General features: G+C 42.7%; 1 protein-coding gene across 1 annotated transcript in view; it reads left to right on the forward strand.

Annotated features, from left to right (window-relative positions):
- Positions 1-9,128, forward strand: part of UBR7 (ubiquitin protein ligase E3 component n-recognin 7 (putative)) — a 12,906-nt gene extending 3,778 nt beyond the window's left edge. Inside the window, exons 2-11 of the mRNA XM_017728930.1 lie at positions 3-43; positions 188-248; positions 1,352-1,447; positions 2,543-2,596; positions 3,763-3,868; positions 4,935-5,119; positions 5,660-5,791; positions 6,174-6,336; positions 7,172-7,233; positions 7,996-9,128. Coding sequence (XP_017584419.1) covers positions 3-43; positions 188-248; positions 1,352-1,447; positions 2,543-2,596; positions 3,763-3,868; positions 4,935-5,119; positions 5,660-5,791; positions 6,174-6,336; positions 7,172-7,233; positions 7,996-8,088 — 993 coding nt within the window. The 3' untranslated portion in view covers positions 8,089-9,128. The remainder of the gene's footprint in view (positions 1-2; positions 44-187; positions 249-1,351; positions 1,448-2,542; positions 2,597-3,762; positions 3,869-4,934; positions 5,120-5,659; positions 5,792-6,173; positions 6,337-7,171; positions 7,234-7,995) is intronic.
- The last annotated feature ends 1,843 nt before the right edge of the window (positions 9,129-10,971 follow it).

Consider the following 10,971-nt stretch of genomic DNA (forward strand, 5'->3'; position numbering starts at 1 on the left):
AGTGCCACGGCACCCACCGGCTCTTCGAGCTCTACACCAAGAGGTACGGGCGGGGGAGCGGGAACGGCCGTGGAGGCCCCTCACAGCTCCCGTGGCTCCCGACAAACTGCTGGGAGTTGTTAAGAATACAAACCCCAGCGTGTTCGCACTTAATATAAACCCCGAAACGCTACGTTTTTCTTTCCAGGAATTTCCGCTGTGACTGTGGGAATAGCAAGTTCAAAAATCTGCAGTGCAAGTTATTCCCGGTAAGTTCAGACAGGTTTCAGACATTCAGAGTCAAAATAACAGTCTTGGGAGGTTGGTGCCTTGCCTCAGCCAGTGCTGACTCATGCGACGCCTCCAGTCTTCCCAGCAAGTTAAAAAAGGTGGGAGTATTATGGCAGGAGATAAAACTGTTGAGGGACCAAAGGGAAATGCTGGGAGGAGAAGGAACATTTGGTCCTTGTCATCCAAGAGTGCCGCAGTTCTGCATCCATGGTCAGTGCTCTTCCAGAAGCATGTTCTGGCGTTTCTGCAGTAACACATCTCATTAGTTTTAAGCTGGTTCAGAATAACCTTTTGGGCTGCAATTTTGCAGTACATTAAGAAAATTTAGGGCTGTGGTACTGTCAGAGGGACAGTTCCCTTTCCTTCTTTGTGGTGGCATTAGTGCCCTAATATTTTTTGATAGGTTGTCACCAGAGCCTACTCATGGGATGCTTTTTTATTGTATGAAGCTGCCTGTACTTTCATACTTGGTGGGCATTTTGGACTTGTCAAATAGCCGGTAATCTTCTGAGAAGCAGCAACAGGATGCTGCTTGGCTTCCTTGCAGTGGTGCTCCCAGGATAATAATGGTCCAAACATAGAAACAGACAGTGGTTTTGCGTATGCCTATTTTGTTCTGGGAGAACTGAGATGGATCCAGAGCTAGTCAGCCAAGCCATGGTGCAGTGATCCCTACAGAGACACCTGTGACAAATTTAAGGTGTTACCGTTTCTCATTTAAGTCAATGAAATGGATCACATGGTTGTTCCTTCTGCTTCAGTTCAGTGAAAAATCAGTTGTACAGGTTAAATGAGCTTCAGCATCTGTCCATTGAATATTTCTGACACCACAGTTGCCATTTGTTACAAAGGTGAGCAGACTGTTTTTCCTCTTTGCTTTTGAGCTTTAGCATTCCTCACATGCCCTCTCTGCTGCTCACTGTAAAGCAGAGGTGTCTGGAGAATATCTTTCTTTTTGTATATTCAGGCTGATGAAAATAATGATTGCTTTTAGGAATTAAAGGGAAACAGAAACTGTGTCTTTACTGTCTTTTGTTTTCTACTGTGTTGTCTATTGAGATATCTTCCCCTTTTCTCCTAGGAAAAGAGCAAGGTGAATTCAGGAAATAAATATAATGACAATTTCTACGGATTGTACTGTACATGTAAAAGACCTTATCCTGATCCTGAAGATGAGGTAAGAAATAGAAAATCCAGTAGTAATCATATATAGATGGTGTTTATGCTAGGTACTGTGTAAAGGGTGGTCGCTGAGCTGCTTTGCAAGGAAAATCCCACTTCAAGAAATCTTACTTTCCATATTGGTTGTCATGTGTCATATGAAGTAATTACTTTATAATTTTTTTTAATGGTAAAATATGTTTATGCCTTAAAGACAGATGATGAGAACAACTCATCATTTGGACAAAATGGTGCTGCAGTTCTCTAAAGTTGCAGAGTTTCCCTAGGGGACGGGGTTATCATCATCTTGAGAGATGTGGCTAGAGCAGAATAAACATGTTGCCCACGTTAGGAGAGTCCAGAACCTGCTTCCCCATGCCTGCAGCAATGCTTTGGCAAGGCTTCTGGGATGGGGAGAGTCTGTCCTGTCCTGTAACACTAGCTACAATCCTTGGTGGTAGCCAGAACATTTTTTTCACTCTCTGAATTACTAAAACACAGCACTCGATTTTGCACGTGCATGCTGTTGTTTGCAGCCACAGAAGTCAGGTGTTCTAAAGAATGGGGAAGGCACAAGTCTTTCAAATACAAAAACCAGCATTTTATAAACTCCCCTTTCTGAAGTTGAGAGACAGCGAAACATTTCTGAAGAAATCATTAATAGTTGTTTCATAACAAAGCACTTCATACTGTACTGTATGGTGATCAGTTGATTTCAGTTCTGGCATCTTTCACAGACCTGATGACTGTGAGTATCAGTATCTTTCTTCTGCTGAGCTGTCTCTTCATGCATTTCTGTTTATAGGAAGAGGGATACTAGTAGTGTAGTAACTTTTATCAGGTTTCTGTGAGAAAGTCTTGCCCTTCTGGTTTTGTAGTAAGAAATGGGATTTCCACAGCCTCAGTCATATGACAAATGACATGTGCTGCTGAACCTGAGGGAAGCAAACTGATTAACGAAGCACTAACTACTTATTAATGGCAGCTCCCTATTGAGGGGTGAAGAGGGAAATGCAATTCACTGAGCAGGATTTGCATGATACTGCAGTTTGAGACCTGTGAAAGATTCTGGAGATTGCTATTAATGCTAATAATATGATTGTTCATCTAGATTCCAGATGAGATGATCCAATGCATAGTTTGTGAAGACTGGTTCCATGGAAGGGTAAGGAAACTATAAGTAGCAGAACTGCCATTTGCACAGGAATGAGTTGGTGTTAGTTAGGTTTGTATGGTAATTCTTACTTGGCAAGCTTGCTGTAGTTCTTAAAAGAGATTATTACATGAGTTCCAAGGTATTTGTTTTGAGCTTATGCAAAGGAGCATTGAAAGTCTAATCTTGCACTGCTGTCTACTCCAGTTCAAAAATACTGGGAAGAGTCCTACCTTTTTGAAGGTTGCCACTGCAGAATAAAGTAATAACTTTATAACTGTCTCTTATTTGGAAAACTCAAATCAGTATAGTTGGTGAGGAAAAGATTCTTACTGAGGCACATCTTTATCAACTACCTGAATAGTTCTTCCTTCAAAAAAATGCTTTTTAAACTCTTAATTCCTTTAAGTAGCAAGGAACAGACTGTGCTGGTCATTCTTGATTTTGGGCTTTGGGGAAGTCCTTTGAAAGCAGCCAAGCAGTGTAGTGGGTGCCCTACTTAATGGGTAAGCATTAAGGATTCAGCCTCTTGTGTCTTGAAGGGCACAAGTGAAATTCCATGTTTGAAGTTGCAGGATCAAAGAGTAAAAAAAAGATGATTGGCTTCAATTATGGGTTCTTGTAGATAAACTTCTTTTATATAAGTGTATGAATGAAGAGTGTTGTGCTGTCTACTGTGAGCCTTGCGGGAATGCTTTTTCAGAAGAAAGCCACTAAGTGCTTTTAATTGCCAAAATAGTTCTCATGAATTTATGGACAGCTTTGGGACTTAATTCTTGTAATGTTCAGTATGTGATCACTATGAAGACTTTACAATCTCTTACATGTAAGGAAGGAATCATAAGAAGCAATCATAAAAAGTCAGGAGTTGAAATGTGCAGCGTACAAGAGGTATCTTCATCTGTCCTATGTTTAGAACAGTTTAGTAGAATATTGTTTAGAAATGAGATTTCTGGGTATGTTGAAGACATAAAAGGCTGTAGACAAACAGAAAATTCTTTTTTTCTCCTGGAATTTTTATCAGCTCTTTCCAGTCTTCAGTTATTCTGATAATCATTGCAAGAGTGAGCGCTTGTGCTGAAAATGTGATGGCAGCTGATGTTTTCCTTCCTCTAAATGTGGAGTCTGTTAATTGGCAGTGGATGCTTCACTACTGTGTGCTTGCTTCTTTCTGACAGCATCTTGGTGCAGTTCCCCCTGAAAGTGGAGACTTCCATGAAATGGTGTGCCAGGCCTGCATGAATCACTGCCATTTCCTATGGGCTTATGCATCACAATTAGCAGGTAAAGAAAGTTAAGAGATCTGAGCCAGTATTTTGTGAGCATGTATTTCTCATACATGGTTGGTTAATGACATAATACTGGTTTTAAGTGTTTGGAGAAATGATACTCATTAATTATATTGGACAATCACCTTCAGCAGTGGAACATGTGGGGTGGCAGTAACTTGTGTAAAAAAAAAAGGCAGTTTTCATTCTTAAATCTTAGTTCTGTGGTGCTTGCTTTTATTTATTTTATCAAAGATGTCTAGCACCAAATGGATGAAGATTTAATACTTGACTCAAAGAACTTAATTTCTAAACTGGATCAAAGAACTGAAGAGCCATCCTAAGGGAAGCAGTGAGACAAACAGTTCTTACAGAGGCTCTGAGCAGCAAAGAGTGAATGATAGAGTGACCTGAAATGAATATGCTTAACGTTAATCTGAGTAGGGCTGGGGCTGTGCTCAGGACACACATTCCCTGTGGTCACACCAGGCCTCAGCTCTGTGAACTTAAAAGAGTAGATGACTTGATTTCTGTGGAAAGAGCTGGTTTCTCATAGTCTCCTAAAAAATACTGCTTGTATCAACTGCTAATTGATCTCTTATGTTCCCAAAATTTCAGTGGTATTTTCAAGGATGGCTACCTGGAGTTCTCTTCCTTCTAATGTAAATAGTACAGAATGGGGCGTTTGTCTGGTTTTTGCTTTCCTCCTCCTAACCAGCTTTGTCACAGGGCATGTACTTAAATTGGCATCGAAACAAAAACTTGTTTTAAATAAACAAGAGATCAGCGTAGTTAATCTGCGATGGTGTTTTTGGGGTATGTTAGGAGAAAGTTAAAAACTCTTGACACAGCAAAAAAGCATGTGACAAGTTACTGAAACTGTGATAGCTGGCAAGGGGTGTCAAGAAGGACAAGCGTCTTAGTAAAGAACTCTTTCAAATTGTGATACCCTCTTCCCTCTCTTAGGGCTTAGGTTTTGGGAAGCAGAGTGTTTTAGAATAGGAAAAGCAGAGAGAACATTTGTAGCGATCTGCACCTTTTCTGGCACAGTATTTTCACTTATGGGGGTATGTATCTTCCAGTTCCTCCTTTGACCAAAGCGAACTCCCTTGAGAATGAAGGGATTGTCCTGAAGGTAGAGGAAAGTGAAGAGCAGAAGAAAGAAATAATAAAAGAAAGTGGAGTGGAACACCAAGACACAAAGGAGGAAAAGCAATCGGAACAATTTAATGAACCATCCACTAGCTCTGGGTCTGCCTGTCCTGAGGTAGAATGTGCCTTCTTTTCTGACCTGCGCATCTTCATGCTGCTGATAGTTGAAGTAAAGCCCACCTTGCTCTGTACAAGCTCAGGGAAGGGGTGGTGTGTTCAATCTGTTCCCATGTTCCTCTTCAGTCACTTACTCTTCTGACCTGCAGTCTCTGTGGAGCACAGCTTAGGCTGTGGAACAGGGCTGTCGAGAGGTGTAATGTCTGTTTGCAAATGGGCTACATCTGTCCCTTCTTGTCAGCCACCTGGCCACTACACTGAGGTGACTTCTAATATGTGTTGTGGCTGCACTTGCATGATGGTCCAGCTCCGAGTTCTTAAATACTTATGGTTATTGCAGTAAATTTCTACAGAAATTTCCAGTGGAAATTGCTGAAACCACATCAGAATTCTCATGTGGATGGTAATATGGGTTGTTTATAAAAATAAATGTTTGAGACAAAAGAAAAATCTTGCCTAAGGAAAAGGACATACCAAAAAGAACAGGGTGTGTTTGAAGTGATGTTATAGAGTGCTGAACACTCTCATTTTAATTCAGGTAGTTACTAAGAGCGAGGAGCCAGTCTGCAAGCTGAAGGAGCTCCAAAGCAAGCCATTTGTAAAAAAAGATACTGCCACCTTTTGGCCATCGAACTGGAGGAACAAATTATGCACCTGTGAAGACTGTTTGGTATGTACGTTCTCTTCATTACCATCACACATGTGGGAGAGGCAGGGAGAAGCTCCCAGACAATCTTGAGGAGAAGCTTTAGGTAAAATCTGTGTAAATCTTCTTAAAGCTGCATATAAACACTGAAACCCCCCTTCACTCCACATAAAGATTCACACTGAATCCTATGGAATTAATATAGCATGAAAGGGCTTCTAAATGTTTGTATTTTCTTTGCTGCTTAAATCCAGTATTGCTTTGGAAGTTATGAGGAGATTCTGAAATACTGGGTACAAATTTACCTTATTATTTTTATTGTTGTTATTTGTGATACTGACTGAGGGAGAACACCTCCATTTGAGAAGTTTTGTCACATAAAAGTAAATTTGACTTTATTCTCCAGAAAATGTATTCAGATCTTGAAGTCCAGTTCCTGACAGATGAATGTGACACTGTCTTGGCTTACGAAAATAAGGGTACCAGTGACCAAGAGACAGAGAGAAGAGATCCTTTAATGGACACCCTTAACAGCATGAACAGAGTCCAACAAGTGGAACTCATCTGTGGTAAATATAACTTTGTTTTTAGAATCTGCCTTAACACACTTTAACTGAACAGTTTTTCACAAGAGATTGATCTCAGGCCTTGCAGTGTGATGTCAAACTATTTTTGAAGTAACATGCAGACAACTGTATGACAAGTTGCACACCTCACTCAGGATTGGTCCTCTCTGGCCCATCATTGCAGCTTTAATTTACAGTGAGACACTAGATGGTATGGGAACTTTCACCCTGTTTAACATCTTAGATACTGTATTGATAGTAATTTATTGTAATGTGGGTATTTAAACCTTAATTTGAACTTCTGCTGTCTGGCTGATTTATCTTACCCTGTTCTGTTGTTTGGCCATCTCCTGTTGTCTGGGGAGTGCCAGCCAGGTGTCCCCTGTAGCTCTGCTGCAGAGCATAGTGACAGGGCAGGGCTGAGGTGTTTCATACCTGGAGCTGTGCTTCTCCTTTCCAGTCAGGGCTCTGCACTCTGGTGAGGAGAGTGTCCCAATCCTGAGTTACAGGCTGGGTCTTTATACCACAACCCACACATGCTTTTGCTGGGAGCAGGGGCACTTTTAATTAATTGTACTAAATCACTCACTGACGTCTCTGTCTTTCTCTGAAATGAACCCAAACAGCCACTCACACTACATAGGTTAGTCTCATAAATTATTAGGCTTCTCATGTTTACATTATTACTACTATTATTATTATATGTAATCTAATTCAAACCTACATTTGTCTGAAGTAAACCTAGCAAATGACAAGAGAAGGTAGAACAAGTTGTGTTCTTGAGCTAGTGTTAAACTAGGTATCTTACTGGGGTTTTTTTGTTTTCTTTGCCATCCAGAATACAATGATTTAAAGACGGAACTGACTGACTATCTCAGGAGGTTTGCAGATGAGGGAACGGTAAGGTGCAACTTCCAGAACTTGTTTGCTAGAAAATGTGTTTTAAAGAACTGTGGAGGGCTCTGTTGTAATGTTTTTTTCCTGTCTCTTGGACTTGCTGGTACTGCATTAGAAATTAGAAATCCCTGATTTCATTCAAGTTTAATTTCTTAATGACATTGTTGAGAGATAACAGGGACTTTACAGAAATCTATCTCCAAGGTACTGAGAGTAGTTTGTACATTTAAATGAAACTTCCGTTGCTCTAGATTAAATATTCAGGAAGAAAAGCTCTTCTCTGTTTTTTCTTAGATTGAATCTAAACTGCTAGAAGAATAAGGATTGATTATGATTGTCAGTCTTGTCAGTTGTTTTCCTGCGGGAATTTGCATGCTGTTATTAAGAAACACTTGGATTTTGTTGGCTGACTTGCTGTATTGCCATTCGTAGTTACATTGGAATGACCCTGAAGTGAGCTAGTGAAAATCTTGCTTTATGTTAAATTTCCTGATGGTAAAAGCAAGAGGTCAAAGTCATTAAGATACCATTGGGAGCCTTGCTCCTTGTGTCTGTTCTGCCTTTGGCAAACTTGTTTCCCTGTTTGTATTATTTACAATAGAATTCGGGCATGAATCCTCTTCTTTGGGTGCAACAGGAAAGCTGTACCAGAGAAATTTCAGGGTATTTGCTTTTCTGTGCTCTGTGTGTTATGTGTGGGGATAAAACAGGATCCCTTAATTAAGCATTTGCACCACAACTTGGGTTTCATACTGCTTCTCCTAGGTGGTTAAAAGAGAAGATATCCAGCACTTCTTTGAAGAATTTCAGTCTCGGAAAAGGCGACGGACTAACAGGATGCAGTACTACTGTAGTTAGACTGAAAGGGTTTGGGTCTGAAAGGACAACTGGGAAAACAATGTTCACTGGCAAACAGAAAAGGCATCTTCAGTTTTTGGCTTCTCATCAAAATCCAGCTGTCTGAGAAACATCATTTTGTCTTATACTTCCTTTATTTGTAGCACCTAAAACATGTTCTTAACAAATCCTTACACTGCAGTTAGAGGGATTTCAGTACCGATCGACTTTGCATTCCCGTGAAAGCCGGCCTTGTCTCCAGGGGAGGAGGGCTGTTGCCACAGCTGTGTCCTGCTGCTTCTCTGTAGCCTCTTCCCTGGTTACTGCCAGGGCCTGGCGCCGTGGCTGTGCTAAACCCGCCCGGGCTCCGCCCTGCCCTGGCCTCGGCGATAGGGAACGCGTTCCCGGCTTTCCTGCTTGAGTGGTTCTGTCTCCTCCCTCCCTTTGGGCTGTAGGGATTCTGGTGAGGGCTCCCAGCACCGAGGAGGTGCCTGTCCCTGCCCGAGGGCTCGTGGCTCCTCAGCGGCTGGAGCGGCCTGGCTGTGGCTGAACCCAGCACTGCTGCCTGCCCGCTCCCACTGGGGAAGCGCTCCCTGGGCTGCTCACAAATGGGAAAGCAGAGCTTAGGCTTGATGCAACAGAGTGTTCTAGCTGGTTTTACACATTAAAAAGCCTATTTCTAGTATGGGACAGGGATGGTTTACATGGAAAAAAATCGTCACGTGATCTTAGTTCACTCATTAGAACATAAACGAGAGCTAGGAGGAGTTACTAAATTACGAACTAAGCATGGGGGGGTTTGTTATATGCTTTGATTTTAAAAACTAGCCTACAGCAAATTCTTCTACTTTATAAATGTTGCTGAAAACACTGCAGCATCCTGGTATTTTGCTACAGTATGGAATGTTCTTTTTATAACCACTGTGATAATCATGGAACAGGAGATGTTTCACTGACTTTTAAGACTACACTTAGCGGCAGTTAAGAATAAAGATTTTTAAAGTTTGGAGCCTAATGTAGTTAGACCCCAAAACATACATTAAAGTTCTAGTTTTTGAGGATTTCTGTATCATGGGGTACTACTCTGCTTCCGTGTTAATGGTTTTTGAAAAGCAAAGGTAGGCCTTTATCATTCTCACTATTAACTGTTTCTGACCACTTTATTTACAAACAGTAGTTTAGCATAGATGCTCAGCTCAGCAGTTTCATAGAACATAGAATATGCTGAGTTGGAAGGGACCCATCAGGATCATCGAATCCAACTCCTGGCCCTGTGCAGGACACTCCAAGGGTCACAACATGTGCCTGAAAGCATTGTCCAAACACCTCTTGAACTCAGGCAGGCTTGGAGCTGTGACCACCTCCCTGGGGACCCTGTTCCAGTGCCCAACCACCCTCTGGGTGAAAAACCTTTCCCCGAGCTCCAACCTAAACCTCCTCTGACTCAGTTTCATACCTTTGCTCAAGTCCTGGCACTGGTCTTGAGACTGAAGAGATCAGTGCCTGCCCCTCCTCTTCCCCTCACAGGAAGTTGTAACTGCACTGAGGTCTCCACTCAGTCTCCTCTTGTCCAGGCTGAACTGACCAAGTGACCTCAGCTGCTCTTCATATACGGCTTCCCCTCAAGGCCCTTCAGTGTCCTCCTGGCCCTCCTTTGGATACTCTCCAACAGCTTTGTATTTTTTTATATTGTGGCACCCAAAGCTGCCCCCAGCACTCGAGGTGAGGCTGCCCCAGAGCAGAGCAGAGTGGGACAATCCCCTCCCTTGCCTGGCTGGCGATGCTGTGCCTGATGCCCCCCAGGACACGCTTGGCCCTCCTGGCTGCCAGGGCACTGCTGACTCATGCTCAACTTGCAGGTCCCTTTCCTAGTTTCTTTTAAATTTAACTCTGGGTATTGTACATGCTCTTTTTTTGGTAGCAACTGTTACAGGAGTTGTAACTGCACATCTAACTGCAATATAAAAAAGTTAAAAGAACTGTTCACTGTGTACTGTCTTGTTTTCTCTCAGTGCTGCTGTACTGTTCTGTTTCCATCCATGATCCAGGCAGATACAGGGACCCCAGTGATGACGTGTTAGCCAAGCCACCAAGGTACATATATAGTGGGGGCCCAGTCAAGCCCAGGATTCCTAGATCTTTGTTTCTCCCTGATGCAGGTGTGAAACAAGGGATTGCAGCCTGCTGTTAGAGCAGGATGGGGTCATGTTTCCCCGGTATTGCAGTTTCTGTAATTCACTGAAGGGGTTGGGGAGAGGATACCAAAGGCAATTGTGTCTTCTGCAGGAAATAAAAAAGCAGGGAAAGGCCCCAGTGCACACAGAAATGCTTTATGGCCCAGCACAAGCCTTGCTGTGCTTGAGAAAATACAGCAGTGATGGAAGAGTGAGGAGTTCAAATGTGGAATTCCTGTAGCTCCAGTTGCACAGCACAGGGCCAGCACTGACCATGAGCACTGTCCATTCTTGGCATCAGCCTGTACTGAAGCAGGGTTCACCCCAAGGGATGCGGCCCCAACAGTCCCCCTTTCCAATGCCTAAAGCCTCCCTTAGCAGAGACACCTGGCATGCTCTCCTCTGAGGTTAGCAGGCTCAGAAGCACTGTTGCAGAGTGACAGAAAGCCTGTAACAAAAAATGTTAAAATTGTCTAATTTAGGAAGCTCCTAGAACTCATCTTCCTGGGTGTGGGAGAAAGGTGACATGTAGGACCACACAGTTCTCCCTCTCCTCACCCACCTGCGCTCTGTGCCAGGATGTAACTCGCAGTATTTTGCTCTCGTACATCAAAGCGAGACCAGGTGAGTGGCCAGATGACACTTCTGAACTGAAGCAGTGAGGCACTTCTGTGAAAGAGATGTACTGAACAGTCAGCTGGGATAGTCAGCCGGAAACATACAACCCAGG

The sequence above is a fragment of the Corvus brachyrhynchos genome, unplaced genomic scaffold (assembly GCF_000691975.1).
Source record: "Corvus brachyrhynchos isolate BGI_N302 unplaced genomic scaffold, ASM69197v1 scaffold1, whole genome shotgun sequence".
Lineage (NCBI taxonomy): Eukaryota > Metazoa > Chordata > Aves > Passeriformes > Corvidae > Corvus > Corvus brachyrhynchos.